This window comes from Callorhinchus milii, unplaced genomic scaffold, assembly GCF_018977255.1.
Source record: "Callorhinchus milii isolate IMCB2004 unplaced genomic scaffold, IMCB_Cmil_1.0 Scaffold1, whole genome shotgun sequence".
NCBI classification, from domain to species: Eukaryota; Metazoa; Chordata; class Chondrichthyes; order Chimaeriformes; family Callorhinchidae; genus Callorhinchus; species Callorhinchus milii.
In genome coordinates, this window is record NW_024704742.1 from 122,595,427 (window position 1) to 122,612,014 (window position 16,588).

The 16,588-nt window shown below is 43.0% G+C and overlaps 1 protein-coding gene across 1 annotated transcript; it reads left to right on the top strand.

The window, feature by feature from the left end:
• The first annotated feature begins 10,664 nt into the window (after positions 1-10,664).
• Positions 10,665-16,226, top strand: plk2b (polo-like kinase 2b (Drosophila)). Its single transcript, XM_007892162.2, has 15 exons — positions 10,665-10,893; positions 11,411-11,518; positions 11,690-11,806; positions 11,915-12,044; positions 12,186-12,273; positions 12,365-12,460; positions 12,579-12,777; positions 12,887-13,034; positions 13,285-13,385; positions 13,522-13,651; positions 13,931-14,011; positions 14,127-14,286; positions 14,402-14,531; positions 14,854-14,964; positions 15,455-16,226. The coding sequence occupies exons 1-15, from the start codon at positions 10,696-10,698 to the stop codon at positions 15,656-15,658; spliced, it is 2,001 nt and encodes a 666-aa protein (XP_007890353.1). The 5' UTR covers positions 10,665-10,695; the 3' UTR covers positions 15,659-16,226.
• The last annotated feature ends 362 nt before the right edge of the window (positions 16,227-16,588 follow it).

A 16,588-nucleotide genomic window follows, 5' to 3' on the forward strand; every position in this document is an offset into this window, starting at 1 on the left:
TGCAAACCAATAGGTCTGTACTGGAGGTCTCAACCTTAGTGTGTTCGAGATAAAGTGAGTATAATCATAATACTCACTTGAATAATTAACCTTCACTAAAAAACAATTGGGTAACATTTCATGTTTTTTTTTAGATTAGCACCAGTGCGAATTATCAGGATAGCTTTATCACATAAATCTGCTGTATTTATTTTGGTCAGGCAAGCGCTTGACATAGGCAGAGGTAGATCACCATGCTCGAGAGTTGAGAAACTAGATTGTAAATTCTACATATATGTGGAAATTTCCCTGTATCTGGAATGGAATGCGCACTCCTTATAATAATAATCCTTGCATTTGATATAGCGCTTTTCACGTCTTCTAGACGTCCCAAAGCGCTTCACAGAATATACTGTGAAGTGAATTGACTGTATATTTGTGGGCGAACGCGGCAGCCAATTGCGCACAGCAATGTCCCACAAACAGTCGTGGATTGAAAATGACCAATTTTTTTTTTTTTTTGGAGGGATTATTATTAGGTGTGTGGAGTAAGGAAACTTGCCCAAGGTTTTGCCCTGCCTGGAATTGAACTCAGGTCTCTCACTTGCAAAGCGAGTGCTTTAACCACTGAGCTACAGGACTTCCCTGTTGTCCTAAATTCAGAGCGTATTAGGTGCAGATCTGCAAGAGCTGGGACTTGGGGACTCTGAAATGTGTGTAAGGATACAGTTAGAGTTTAACCAACTAACACAGCTTGTTTTTGAGAGCACTGTCAGGCAAGCTTCCTGAGGCTTGTCCAGCTAAGATTACCCTAGCCTTTATGGCTTTGGCTCGCAGGGTTAACATATAAATATTCTAAAAGGAGCCAACTACAGGTGTATGGATAAGAGGGGAAAAAATGGGACTAAAATGCTTGCGCTATATAAATCCAAGTTGTTTGTTGGAACCGGCACAGACAAATTTGGCCGAATGGCCTTCTTGTGAGCCGTGAATGTCTATGGAAGGGTATGAGAAGGTATGGGGAAAGAGTGCGAAATTGGAATTCGGGTGAATACCTTCTTGAAGGAGAAAACACTGACACAAAAAAGTAAATTGAATGGCCTCCAAGTGTGTCATACATTTTCATGGTTCTTTAACATACACTTCACTTCTAGTAAATTTAATTCTGTAATGCTCTTCACATAATTTCTTTAACACGAAGGGAGAGGAATTATTATTTTCTCTTCTCCATTAGCCCTTTGTGATGCCATAATGTTGAACTCTAGGCAGAGTTTGGAGTTGGTTTGTCCAATTATCTTCCTACACAAGGTATATGTCTACACCATCAATGCCCTAACCTTGAAGGAATTTGGGGTTTGTTTCATGCTCTGATAACTAATTAGGTATTTTTGCCCAAAAGATACATAGTCAATCCACTTTACAATATATTCTGTGAAGCTTTTTGGGGCATCTCAACAATGTGGTAAGGCGCTTGGGGTCAAAAAACAAAACAATCTCTCGATAAACACAGAAGACGTCTTCCCAATAGATAACCATCTCTTATCTTCTTGTGATAGACGGTTGTGTACCAGCTCTCATATAATGATAGAAATCATGCATTAATAGTTTTCGTCCTCATTAGTGCACAGGAAGGGATGACGTATCTTTTGAATGTTGTACCGAGCACGTCAAGGACATACTTCTCAGAGGTCCAGCATTCATCCTGTATATAATTGCCAGGTGTCGGGTACAATAACAGGATAATCAATAGAATGAAGATCCTCTCATTCTTTACCCGAGGTTGGGAGTAAACAGTCTCTTTTATCAAGGACCACCCATCAACAACAGCAACAAGACGATTACATTTGTATAGCGCCTTTAATGTCGGGAGGACGTCCCAAGGCACAAAAGGCTTTTCTCAGAATCAGCAGAGAGCCAGTAGGGCTCTCAGCTGCTGCAAAGCTAGCAATATGTTTTGACTATTTTAGTTTCCTTACAATCCCTGGTTTGACTTTCGACTAGTTAACTAGTCAAGTGTCACACTTTTCTTTGCGTTACTCATGCCTGCCTCACTTATGTTCATGGTCTTTTCACAGCTGCCTTACCCATCTTCCCATTTGGCTTTGACAACCAATTCTTTGCACTTCCCAGAGTTCCAACGACAACAACATTGCATTTGTATAGAACCTTTCATGTCAGGAGGATGTCCAAGCACTGGACAGTCAGTATTTCGAACCCGAGCTGGGGGTTGGGTTGGGGAGGGTGGAGGGTGACCGAAGGCACGGTCGAAGAGGAGGGTCTTGAGATGGGTCTTGAAGGAGGCATGTGAGGGGGTGAGGTGGAGGGATTGCGGGATGGAATTCCAGAGAGTGGGGGCAGAGGGGCTGAAGGCTTGCCCGCCAATAGTGGGGCGAGTGAGGCGGGGGATGTAAAGCAGGCTGAGTGGAGGGAATGGGCAGGTTGGTAGGGGGTAAGGAGGTTGCAGAGGTAGCGGGGAGCAAGGCCATGGAGGGCTTTGAAGATGAGGACCAGGATCTTGAACTATATCCTCTATGTGATGGGAAGCCAGTAGAGTCAGGCGAGGATGGGGGTGATAGGATCACGGAACCTGGTGCGGAAGAGGACATGGGCTGCAGAGTTCTGGATGATCTGCAGCCTATGGAGGGAGGAGTTGGGATGGGCAGCAAACAGGGAGTTTGCGTAGTCAAGCCTGGATGTTAAGAATGCATTTATGAGGGTTTTGGCAGCCTGCGATGTGAGACAGTGGCGGATCCAGGCAATATTGCGCAGGTGAGGGAAGGCAGAGAGCGTCATGGCATGGATGTGAGATACAAAGGATTGTTGAGGGTCCAACAAGACATCAAGGTTCCGGACTGGCTCAGCAAGGTGGAGTGTGCATCCATGGATGGTGATCCTGTCAGCGCCTGAGGTGTGGAGGCACTGACGGGAACCAATCAGGAGAGTCTCAGTCTTGTTGACCTTCAACTGAAGAAAGTTAGCTCTCATCCTAGACTTGAGCCCCGAGGAACACCGCATGCGATGGTTCGGGAACTAGAGGAGAAACTGTTTGTGGAGTTGAAGTGGAAACGGTGTGAGAGGTAGGATTTGAACCATTGAAGGACAGAACCATGAAGGTTGAGGTGAGAGGAGAGGCGGTGGAGGAGGATAGAGTGGTCAACGGTATCGAAGGCAGCAGAGAGGTCAAGGAGGATGAGGAGACAGAGGGAACCCTGGTCGTAGATGGACAGAATCTCAATTGTCACTTTGACCAAAGCTGTTTCTGAGCTGTGGGCAGCACGGAAATCCGATTGGAGGGGTTTGTGAAGGGAGTGGTGGGAGAAGAAGGAGTGAAACTGGGAAGTAACGACTCATTCCTTGGAAAGGAAAGAAAGGTTGGAGATTGGGGTTAGTTTGAGAGCAAGAATGGGTCCAGGGAGGGTTTTTTAAGGATAGGAGTGATGACAACCGTTTTTAAAGGGGTGGGAACAGTGCCAGTGGACAGGGAGACGGTTATGATGTCTGTGAGTAGAGGAGCGAGGAGGTGGACCTGGGAGGTAAGGAGAGGGTTAGGGATGGGGTCGAGGGAGCAAGTGGTCAGTTTCATGTGGGTTATAGTGGTGGTGAGAGAGGATTGGGATACGGGTTCAAAGGTGTGGAGAGAAGGATGGGTAGGGGCCGAGATGTGAGGGGGAGAGGGGGAGCTGATAATAGACGGAAGGGCAGAGGCGACTGATCCCCTCGACTTTGGTTTTGAGGACGTCCAGCAATGCCTTGCAGTTAGCGTTGGAGGAAAGGATAGGCGAGGCGTGAGAGGCTGGGCAGAGGAGCTAGTTGGTGATGGTGATGGAGTTAGCACTCAATCGCCACCACTCTCCCCCCAGGAGCATATATAATACACGTGCCAAACTTTAACACTACACTTACAATTCATCTGTATTAATTTGTACATAGCTTTGTTCGCTCTGAACAATGAAACCTCTCAAAATATCAATGCCTTGAGTTTCCAACTTAGACACCTTCTTGTTAATCATCTACGCCAGCAGCAAATGTTTAGCCACAAAACAATAATCAATACAAACTGAGTTAACAAAAACCTTAAAGATGAACTAAGCAGGAGTACCTTCTATTTGTAACTTGGGATCTCCTTTGGTAAATAATTCAGTTTCTTTTCTGCTTTCTCTATACTGTTGCTAATGGTAATACGATGCATGTTTTAATTTAATGATATAATGCTTCCTGCTTTGCTGGTTGTTATCTGCGGCTTACTCCCTTTTTTTTAAAAATGAGCCTTTACTTTAACAATCTTAAGCGAGCCGTTGTGGGGTTCAGCTAGTTGGAGGATATGTTTGAGACTTTAGAGGTTTTGAATCAGACCTTTTGAATCTTCCTATTAATCCACTCATATTTATAATTTTACCTGAGGAGTGTTGTGACTGTTCAGGTTGCTCTTCTTGAAGAATAGCTAGTTATGGAAGCATTTGATTTGACCAATAATATGCATGAGTGGCCTCACTGTTGGCTGTCCCCAAATGTCAGTCGAAGGGGTTCAACGTACACCACGGAGGCCTGAGATCCTCCTCAGAGTCTGGAGAGGCTTTGGCGGCTGTTAGACTATAGTTCCCTGATGCATTTTAGAGCTTGTATTTCTTTTAGTAATTCTCCATATGTGAGCCCTTCACGGCTGCCTGGCCAATTACCATGACCACCTCTATACTGTCCCTGGTATGCATCTCAATGGAACTTTCAATGATTGTTAGCGAAATAGCCCTAGTTTTGATAATCCTGATAGTCTTGGCCTCTCCCATCTCCCCAAAGGATTAAATGAGAGCGGTCTATAGCCCTTGTTTAGCCAAGTGGGTTCAATTTGTTTTTGATCAATTTGCTTTTCAAGATTAAAATTAGTTCTTGTCCTTTGGCTGGCAAATTGCTGCTACCTTTTCTTTTTTCTCTGGCTTTTTGTACCGGGATGCCTAAAATATCTGCAAGGAGCATTTTATAAATTTAAGGCTCTATGCAGCTATGGGAGCAAACATCCTATTAATATTTTTGCCCATTGAGTTTGCCACTTGGCAGCCAAGTTTGGTTGGCTTAGGGCTCCATCCTGTGTCTGATTAATGGTTTGTGGTTTTAAAGCTGAAACAGAAGTTCTTCCAGCCAGTGGCTTTATAGCTAAAATGGCGAAGCCTTGCAGTACCCCGAGACGTAAAAAACAACCATACCTTGAGCACACAATTTTCTGATTGAAAAGCAATGAGGCACGCATGAGAGAAGCACCACTGGAGGAGATCAACTCATTTCTTATCCAAAAAGGGGAGGTGCTCAGTTAAGCCGTTACTTGGAGGAGGGAGAATAGGGTTGAAGAGGTGGCGCTGGCTGCTAATGCTGCATACTGAGCAAAATGTGGAGTGCAGGAACGAAAACTACAAAGCGCTCTGAATCCAGGAGAAGAGATACAAACCAAATCCTATATGTGACTTGCCATCAACGTAAAAGTTGGAGCCATTGATGAAAACTTGCACATAAGTAGAAAAAGAAGGGAAGAGGTAGGAAGTTGGGGTCATTCATGAGGGTCTCTGTGGAATAAATATTTTTCAGCACAAGACTGCGTCAATTGTGCCCAAGGGACATTATAATTTCTTTTTAAATCACCTGCCTTTGGGATGGTTCAGGGAGCTATCCCACTCAGCTCCTGTTAACCCTGCAAGACAAAGCTCAATGGGTAGGGTGGTCCTTTTTGGACAAGCAGCGGGAAAGCTTTCCAGACAGTAGTATGAATGACCAGCTATGCGGTTTTAGCTGGTCAGACTCCAGCAGTACACCAACGCACACTCTGGGGTCTCCAAGACTTGGTTCTTGCCAACCTATGGCGAATACTTTCCAAAATTAAGTAATCAGAATGCGTCCCTCCAGGGAGAGAGTGTGCATTGCATTCTAATAATCTATCAAATAAATTGGTCATTTCAATCCACGACTGTTTGTGGGACATTACTGTGCACAATTGGCTGCCGCATTTCGCCCACAAATATACAGTCAATTCACTTTACAGTATATTCTGTGAAGCGCTTTAAGACGTCTAGAAGATGTGAAAACCGCTATATCAAATGCAAGGATTATTATTATTATCATTGGGATTTCCATGTGTGGGTGGGATCATGGAATTCTCAACTTGGTTTGGATACTTTTAAGCACGGTGATGGGTTTCCACATGTTTCAGACACCTTTCACAGCCAACCCCCAAAAAACAAAATAAATTGCCTTTGCCTGATGTTCTGGCTATTCTTTTTCACACTGGATCACTGTCATTTGTGCTTGTCCTTCTCTTCCTCTTCAATGACTGAGGCTACTATCTAAATTCTGCATATTTCTTACTTTTAGTTTATACTGCTCAATTAACTTCTCTTTTCTTTTCACATTCTTGCTGCATAGACGCCCCTTTCTTTGCTTGATCCTTTACTATTATTGTGGAGCAATGTTGCATATTGGTTAGAGCACTCGCCTCACAAGTAAGAGGACCTAGGTTCGATTCCTAGGCAGGGCAAAACTTTAGGCAAGTTTCTTTACTCCACATGCCTCTGTTTACTTAGCAGTAATTAGGAACCCAGTCATTAGTCAATTGGTGGATTGCTTTTCCAGGGGTAATAATCCCTTCAAAAAAAATTCTGTGTTAGCCCAACAAAAAAAAATAATTGAGCCTTTTACTATTAGTATCATTGAAAAATGTATAAATAAAAAGACCGTTTTGCTAAAAATAAAAATCATAATTCTTGATGTAATGCCTTTCATATCAGGAGGATGTCTTAGACAGCTTCACATGATGTACTGTAAAGTGTAGTCCCTGTGTATTATGTAGGCAATACTGTCCAGCATTGTATACTTCACCAGGATCGCTATACTGTACATGACATTGCCTCCCAATCCCTGATGGTATACTGAAGTGTTTGCTCTATAAAAGGAGATTGTTGTATGTTTTCTGTTTCCAAGCTTTCTTTGGACATACCAGGTCTTTTATGTAGGCAGAGAGCTCCTCCTCTGCGTTCCATGCTCTCATCCTAGTGATGAGGATAAGGATGATTCTTTTGCGGAAATGTAAAACCAAGATTTGCATAATGCACAACGACTATATAATTCCTGATAGATTATGCATTGAGTGAGCCACTTGATGTAAATAATAAGAGCAAAACTAAATTCTATTCCTCTCATTTCATCCATTGTGCACTGTGCTCAATTTATTAAAAACAACTGATTAAGGAGCAAGAATAATTGCATAATCCTCAAGGTTTTCAATATAGAGGTGAAATAATAATAATAGTCCTTGCATTTGATAAAGTGCCTTATCACATCCTCGAGACATCTGAAAGCGCTTCACAGGATATACTATAAAGTGAATTGACTGTATATTTTGTGGGCGAAAATAACTCTCTTCAAATAATGCACTTGACTACTTGAGCGAGGTATGAGAAAGTGGATCCATACCCAAAGGAAAAAGAGAGTCAACTGCGTTCAGCAAGGGATTGGAGAAAATTACTGATTTACATGAATAAATTAACTCATTTGATGGGTTTTGGTCCAAAATAAATCTTTCCTTTTAAAGTAATAATCCTTGCAATTGATATGGTATCTTTGATGGGAGGATGTCTCAAAGTGCTTCACAGGAGGTTACTGGAAAGTATAGTAATTGTGTGCTTTGTTAATGACCGCGGCAGCCAATTTGCATACAATAATGTCTCGAAAACTGCAACAAAGTGATTGATTAATCATATTTAGGTTATTGTTTGCCAGGGCACAAGAAGAAACTTCCTCCTCTTTTCAGACAGTGCCATGGGAATTTTTAAATTTTGTCTGCCCGAACCGGCAGACAGGACATCGGTTTAACGTCTCAAACGAGCAGAATGAGAGAGGATAGGTGTGAAATGCAAAAGGCTCAAATGAGATCTAAGAAGTGGATGGGTGAAATACATTCCCAACAAAAGCAATTGGTTGGTCACTACACTATCATAATACCACAATAGTTTTGGAGGAATTACAGCCGGGTCCAGTTTGAAGTGAACATGTAGTCCGAAGAACCTACTGATTTGGGGTAGAGTGGAAGATGGCTGTGCAGGGAACAAAGTTGGGCTGGTTAACTTCAGGGTCCAAGGAATCCATATGCAGAGCTTTCCTCCAACAGAATAATGGGTATAAGAATAATGGATGAAGCCTATCACAGGGTGGTTTGTAGGTTTGAGGATCTGATTGACAGAAAGTATTTTCTCACGACATGCTTTCGCACTAAACTTCACTTGCCTGTCCCCTCCCCCTGCATCCTTGCCAGACTCTATTTATTTTCTGGTTCCTAGTTGATTGATTCCTTCTTTCTCCCTATCACTGTGATCTTCTCTAATCTCACTTTCCCAATCGCCCCTTCTGCTCGCCTAATTCAGGCCTGTTGCACATTCCTCTCCCTGCGTCCTACCTATCAAAGCTTTCAGCTGTGTGTCTCAACCCTCTGTAATGATCTCTGATCCTTGCCTCTATCTCTGTGTCACCCTATGCAAATCTCCCTATCTCTAGCACGTCACCCTGTTTGAAATACAAATTGTTGTTATGTTTTGTTTAATGGCATGATGGAGATTAATCAGGTTTCTTTAAACTTCTGTCGGATTACCATAAATCTGCAAACCCTGAAGTTCACAATTCAAAAAATGATCAGCCTGGCTCAGCTGGTAGCACTCTCACCTCTGAGTTAGAAGGCTGTAGGTTCAAACACCATGTCAGGAGTTTGAATTCACATAGTCTGTTCTAACACTAATTCTCTGCTGGAAGAGCATTCCACTGCTGGAGGTGTCGTTCTTCGAATGAAATTTTAAACTGAGGTAATTGTCCTATTTAGGTGGACATTAAAGATCATGTGGCACTGTTTGGAAACAAAAAAGAGAGGTTCTCCTTGGTCAACAAACTCCCAAGTAAAATAAAAAGATCATTCATTCCTTGTCTATTTGTGCGACATTGCTGTGTGCAAATTGACTGATTGTTCGCCTGCAAAATACACGGTCACAACACTTTACGGAAATGCCTCTGGGGCGCTTTGAGATATCTCGAAAAACGTGATAAGATGCTACATCAAATGCAACAATTATTATTATATATATATATTATGTCGAGGAAATAATATTTCAGTTTGTCCCGCATCCGCTGGGTGGCGATAAGCAATCGTTGATCCTTATTTTCTGACGTTTGCTAAAAGTCAGTCTGATGCCACGGTTTAGGGGGAAAAGATTATATTGTAATTACGTGATTCGTCCAGTAGATGGCACTCTGCACATTGACTTCTCCATACTTTACCATAATATTCATTTGTTAGACTTCAGCACATTAATAGTGTCCTACGATGTGGGTTTGAAATAAGTTTGGTCGGCAATTGGCTGCATTTTGGACAATAGTCTTAGATCCATTTTGGTCAAGTGTTGGCAAAGCACCAGTCAAGAAGAAGTTAGATTGCATGAGCCTTGCACATACTTTGTTGCATTTCTGCAGAGTTCCTGGGGAGAAATGCAACAATGTAAAGTAAGAAAAGAAAAACATGCAACAAGGCATTAAGTTTGTAATATATACAAAATGCTAAATGTGGGATTTATAATTTAACATTGCTGTGTTTTGCTCAGAGTTAACTGCTCTCTGCCCTGGTGAGATGGATACAGTTACAGCATTTCAAAGTTAGTCAACGCAGGAGTGCCGATGTGCACAAGTGCAAGTAACAAGCATAAGTATTATAGCAAGTAACCTCACACCAAACCAAACGAATTCAAAACAATCATTTAACTAACATCGAGCAAATGGATCTATTTCATAAGTCGTGGCTTGATCTTAAGGTGCATTGCATGCAATGTTGTCCAGTAAGACAGTTAACAACTGTGTTGACTTAAAACACAATCTTACACAAGAAGTGATAGAAACTGGTAACACGACCGAGGGAGTGAGAGCTCGATGTGAACAGATGGGCGAAATACATTTCCGAGACAAAAAAAAAATGAATGAGCTGCAGCTGCAGAGTATTTGTGTGGAAAGTCAGGTCGCGGGCGATAGCTTAACCAAAGCGTTGGGTGGATTTGTGCAACAACAACAAGATTCCATTTATAAAGCGCCTTTCACGTCAGGAGGACGTCCCAAGGCGCTGCAGGAGAGATGCCAAGAGAAAATAGCATTGACTGACATGACGGGATCGAGGCTTTTTTTTTAAAAAATGAGTTTTTTTGCAAATCTAATAGCAGGAGAGAGATGCTCTGGGGATTGAGACTGTTCGATTGCCCCCCACCCCCCCCCGTTTTTTGCAACTGCAGCCGTGCGTTTTGTCAAAATGCAAATAAACGAACGCCTCCCGTGACGGTTGCACGTGATATATTTTTTTTTGGGGGGGGGGGAGGGTTTGGGCTGTGATCGGGACCGAACACGTCTCGTGGGGATCGCCGCTGTGAGCGAAGGGCGTCTCCGGGGTTTGCAACACTTGCGCTCGAGGGGACGTCGCATTGTCCATTCATCTCACCGGGCGGGTGGGGGCGGGGCCGAGGGCGGGGGCGGGGCCGAGGCGGGCCGGCCGGCCTCCGCGGCTGATTGACAGCCCGGCCCAGCCACTCGGGCGGCCTGGAAGGTGGGTGGGCATTGTGACGTGCGGGGAGGCGGCGGCGGGAGGGTATAAAGGGAGCGACGCCGCGCCGCTGCGGCTCATTCCCGGGACCGAGTCGGGACTGTCACTCGCGCGCTATGGACTTACTGAGGACCATCGCCTGTCAGCAGCACTCCAGGATGTGTGAGCAGACTCTGGCCAAGTCCGGGGAGCTCCGGCTCAGCAGGAGAGCGGACCCGCCGACACCCCCCGCCGCCGCCGCCCCCGAGATGTCCAGGATTATAACCGACCCGAGCACCGGCAAGTGCTACTGCAGAGGCAAAGTCCTGGGCAAGGTAACGGCATCGTGCATTGCCAGGCGGGGGGGCAGAGGCACAAACTCCGCGCACTGCTGTAAACTCCCCCCTCCCCACCCTCCACCCTCCCCACCACACTCTCCCTGTGCACGTTCTGCTGGTGAGGTTTGCCGGGATGTGTGCAGGTGGATGGGATGGGATGGGATGGGATCCGTGCAGACGGCTTCCGTGCGTTTAACTCGCACAGACCGAGACGCCGGTAACAGACAGCAGCTGTGTCTGTCCGACCCAAACCGGCTCTGCCCGACCCCAACAGCTGAGGGGCTGACACTCTGATTCACTCTCTGTGCTGTTTGCATTGATTTCGCCACGTGAACGCGAGGATTATTATACAGCGGTGCAATAAAGTCGTGTCCCCCCTCTCCCAATAATCCCCTCTGCAATAGTCGGTGCTGAATGCTCAAGTCCGCCAGTGCTTCGCTTGAGACTTTTGTGTCTGTTTCGCTATTTTTCTTCCATGTGATTGAAGATGTCCGTTTCAAATGTGTTCGTTTAGGGAGGATTTGCCAAATGCTACGAGATGACAGATCTGTCCACCAACCGCGTCTACGCCGCAAAAATCATCCCCCACACGAGAGTAGCTAAACCTCATCAGAGGGAAAAGGTGAGAGTTTGTTTCTGTTGTAGTTAGTTACTGCTGCCCTCGGATCACTTTCTGGTGCTCCTCGTTACCTTGCAATGCAAGAGGATTGTAAATTGTTCAGATATTGCTAAAACTGTTGATGCCCTCAATCTTGTAGCCTCGTGACTGATGCATCTGCATCTCTTTTCGCAGATTGACAGAGAAATTGAACTGCACAGAACACTCTTTCACAGACATATTGTCCATTTCTACCATCACTTTGAAGACAAAGAAAACATTTACATCCTACTGGAACACTGCAGCAGAAGAGTAAGTATTCCTTTTATCACCAGCACATATCAGATTAGTTTGTTAAATCCATCATTTGCAAATGTATGGGATTTACACAGTGCTAATTTTTTTGTTTTTGCTTTCTAGTCTATGGCTCACATATTGAAAGCCAGGAAGGTGCTGACAGAGCCAGAAGTCCGATATTACCTGCGACAGATTGTGTCCGGATTGAAGTGTTTGCATGAACAAGGGATTCTGCATCGAGATCTTAAACTAGGTACGTGTTTTTCTGTAATATTCTACAACATACTACAAGAATTTGATCATATTTTTCATTTGTCATTTGATATCTTAGTTTTCCACTGCAAGTAATCAGATTCTGATGGCTTAAAATATTGAATGTATTTGTTTTTTCTAGGTAATTTTTTCATCAATGAATCGATGGAACTGAAAATAGGAGACTTTGGATTAGCAGCAAAACTGGAACCAGTGGAGAATAGAAGTCGGTAAGGAAATTAGCTGGATGGATTTTCAATGTCTCAGTGCTTTGGTTATTGGTAAACAGCAGGACTGACCCAAGACATTATCTTTTTGCAGAACCATCTGTGGTACTCCAAATTACTTGTCCCCTGAGGTGCTCAACAAACAGGGACACGGCTGTGAATCTGACATCTGGGCCATGGGCTGTGTAATGTAAGTGTCCTTCTTACCCTTGGCCTTTTGTATCCGCTAAGCATTAATGATGACTGTTTGCATTCAAGTAATCTTGGGGGTTTGCTGGTCTAATGGTTTAATTTTATATTGATTATAGGTATACTATGCTGCTGGGGCGACCTCCATTTGAGACCACAAACCTGAAAGAAACTTACCGATGTATAAGAGAGGCAAGATACACAATGCCATCTTCCCTGTCGTCTTCTGCCAAGCAATTAATTGCAAGCATGCTATCAAAACACCCAGAGGACCGGCCCACCTTAGACGACATCACACAGCATGACTTTCTAACTCAGGTTTGTACTGCAGAAAATTAGTTAAATGTTTGTTTTTTATTCTCTTCCCCCCCTCCCTCTGTACAATACCTTGTGTCCACAAATCTAAAATGTCATTGTCCATCAACAGGGATTCACACCTGACAGACTGTCGCAGAGCTGTTGTCACTATGCACCAGATTTCCACTTGTCCAGCCCTGCCAAGAATTTCTTTAAGAAGGCAGCTGCAGCCCTGTTTGGTGGGAAGAAGGACAAGGTCAAGTTTCTGGACAATCAAAGTAAGCCTAATTGTATGCTCCATACTCTTGTATTCTGTTCCCTATAGCTCCATTTGACTGATAGCAAGGTGTGCCACATTAATTGTAAGACCTGATATTCCACTGCGGCCTCAATAGATAAGTAATTAAGCAAATTAAGAGGAGCCAGATTAATATTTCAATTTGTAAATAGTTTTATTAATGCTGAAATCTTAATTGATGGCTGAAAAAGATTTACAATGCATAATTAAATGTTCTTTTTTTTATTTAGATAAGCTGGGAAAGGATGATGATGAAATATACAAGCTGAAAAGTGATTTGAAGAAAATGTCTCTAAGCAACCAAATGAACAATAAAAGCCCATCAGATGAGGTAGGTTGAATATTTGAATAATTCAGTTAATTTCCTTTCACCACATGCATTTGTGTTATGGTGCCGATGTATCATGAATGCCTTTAGATCCAGGAGGATGCTTCCAAGTTGACCTTGTTTCTTCTTCTTTTAACAGGAGCAGAGAGGTACCAACTGTGATAAGCCAGAGACTGCGCCAGTGAAGGAAACTGAACAGCAGATCAGAGATTCGATTCGGATGATAGTAAGAGGAACCCTGGGCAGCTGCAGCAGCAGCAGTAGTGAGTGTAAGTACAATACTGCACATTCATTCAGAAAACCATTTACTTGAATCCTTTTTAAGAATGACTAAACATTAATTCTGTGGTAGTGATGCTTCTATAATTATAAAACAAATTACATTTGTATTGCGCCTTTCATGTCAGGAGGACATCCAGGTGTAAAATTGTCAGGTTAACTTTAATATTTCAAGTAAGCCCCAATAGAGGGCTTTCCTTTGTTATGTTTGCAGAGATTCCAGTGCATGCTATCAAATTGCTATAATGTCTTTTTTTTCCTCTTTACAGCTCTTGAAGACAGCACAATGGGAAGTGTTGCTGATACAGTTGCTAGAGTACTTAAAGGCTGCCTGGAAAACATGCCAGAAGGTAAGCATCACATTGTGACCTAATTGACTTGAGTTAATGAGGATTCAAATAGGCCTCATTTGACTGCTGAAAACAGTTTTTTTTTAACTAAATGTCTCTTTATTGACTTTTTCAGGAGACAATTTCCCCAAAGAACAATTGAACTGCTCCTTCCAGTGGGTCACTAAATGGGTAGATTATTCAAACAAATACGGCTTTGGGTATCAGCTGTCAGATCACACCGTTGGAGTCCTCTTTAATAATGGAACTCATATGAGCCTGCTGGCAGACAAAAAGTAAGTGTAACCAGTTACTCCACAAGCTATCTGAACCTTGGTGATTTGAATGATTTTGAGATCCTATGCAGCATGTAGTGTAGAGTGACTTACCACCTTTCCTTCCTATTTTCAGGACAATCCATTATTATGCAGAGCTTGGCCAATGCTCCATATTTACAGCCACCGAAGTGCCTGAGAAGTTCATCGGTCAAGTCACTATTCTGAAGTATTTTGCTCACTACATGGAGGAAAACTTAATGGAGGTAAGGGGTCCAGGTGTTTTTCTCTTGCACCTTTTCACACCTTTGCAAGCTTAGACTTTCCCTGGCAGCTCCACAGCTGCTCACTTGGCATTCCATCCATTGTACTGATGCTTCCCACTGTCTTGTAAAAATAATTGTTTCGGGCCTCGCACGCATTATGGTTAACATTATAACCTTGTGTGCATTGATGCTATGCAGTAGAACTAAGGCAATATACAGTGGAGCCTCCAGTTATTTACAAATTCATCCTCTTTGATGCAGATACTTGAATAATATGATTGTGATATTCAGATTCTTAATTGCATTTCATTCCTGTTTTCAGGGAGGTGATTTGCCTGCCTCTACAGATGCCCAGAAGCCAAGATTATGTCTCCTTCAGTGGCTAAAGTCTGACCGGGCACTGATGATGCTATTTAGTGATGGCACATTCCAGGTGAGGATTCTACCTGAGTTTGTTTAACCTGGTAAAGGGAGATTAGATTTTAAATGCTGTACTGATCTGTTGCATCATGGAACAAGTTTCTGATCTTTGATAAGCTGCTTGTGGGAGGTGAAAAGGGGCCAATTATTTCACTTGAGTAGCAGTTGGCACAGGATTCTGCCAGTCTTTTCACCTTGGGTATCTGGATCAATGAGTCCATGCACGCAGTCTTTAAGTAGCCAAATGCCCTAGTCCTGCATGATCCCAGGTCCGTTTTGGAATCTTGTCCTAATGCCTCTTGCAGAATGAGAAGGGATGAATGTGGCCTCATTCTGTGCATGCTGATAGCTGACATTGCATAAGTTGCAAGAAATGCAAACCAAACTGCTCAATGTATATTCTCCATGAATAACACTCGATCGATTAGGGTAACTGGCTTTCCAGGCATAGCTTCTGCCACTTCTAAAATGCACTGCTGACTTGAATACTCTTGTGATTTTAGGTGAATTTCTACCATGATCACACCAAAATTATTATTTGCAACCATGATGATGAGTATCTGCTTACATACATCAACGAGGATAGAATATCTACCACATTCCGCCTCTCCACACTGTTGATGTCTGGATGCTCCCAAAATCTTCGTGCCAGGATGGAATATGCCTTAAACATGGTGCGACAGATTTCATTAAGAAGATTGGAGTGAAGTGTGAAGAAAGTTTCTCATGTGGGGAAATTGTTCTGAAGTAACTGAATTGTCCATTTGTAAGGAGGAGGTGGTACGAGGGATTGATCATTTCATTGTGGTGTACTGGGCCGGAACCAGACAGATGGTGTTTTTTTAAATCCTTCATTGTGAAGGATGGATGATACCTTAACCCCTGTCTGAGGAACTTAGTATTTTTGTTGCAAGAACTATGAAAAGGATTGTATGTTACAACAAAGCTGGGTGATTTGTTGTAGCTGCATAGTGAACGGAAAGAAAGATCTGCTGCAAGTGATGTTGGATAGAAAGAAGTATTGAAGAATACAAGAACCAAGAAAATGTGGCTCATATGCTGCTTATCTGAACTTTTAAGGACTTCAAATTCTTAAAAACTGAACTGAGGAAGCAAAGCCAAGGTTGTACCTTGTAGCTGGATGTGTTCATTCTTTAATTTATTACACACTGACAGTATTTATTATTTATTATATCTCACTTGTGCACACTGACAATTTTGAACGCTGAACAAGTCACTGAATGTTTTAAATATTAATAAAGATTCTTAATTCAACTTGTTTGAAATGGTCTTCATAATTTCAGCTTAATGATTTTTAGTAGGTGTGTTGCATTGCAATGGAGGGCAGACATACCCATACTTGGTGTAATGTGTTTGCTGGACAGACATTGAGTGAGGATGAAGGAAAGGAGAGCTTTTTCACTTATTTTGGTCAGCTGACTGACGTGGAAATCTATCTTCATGTTTGAGTCTACAAACGAGAGATCCACATCTATATGCCTCCTAGATATGAAAATTTCCCTGCAGGATGCATTCTGCTGCGTATTAGATACAGGTTTGTGAGAGTCCAGTCTTTGGGGACACCAGTTGGGATTGTGTTGCAATTAATGAGTTTAACTGACAAACTATAGTTTACC

What these genes read in the sequence shown, in the direction of transcription:
- plk2b (XM_007892162.2), top strand. Translation starts at nt 10,696, where the DNA reads ATGGACTTACTGAGGACCATCGCCTGTCAGCAGCACTCCAGGATGTGT. An exon ending in TGGAACACTGCAGCAGAAGA is followed by an intron (nt 11,807 to 11,914) that starts GTAAGTATTCCT and finishes TTTGCTTTCTAG; the next exon opens with TCTATGGCTCACATATTGAA. An exon ending in CCTGGAAAACATGCCAGAAG is followed by an intron (nt 14,012 to 14,126) that starts GTAAGCATCACA and finishes TGACTTTTTCAG; the next exon opens with GAGACAATTTCCCCAAAGAA.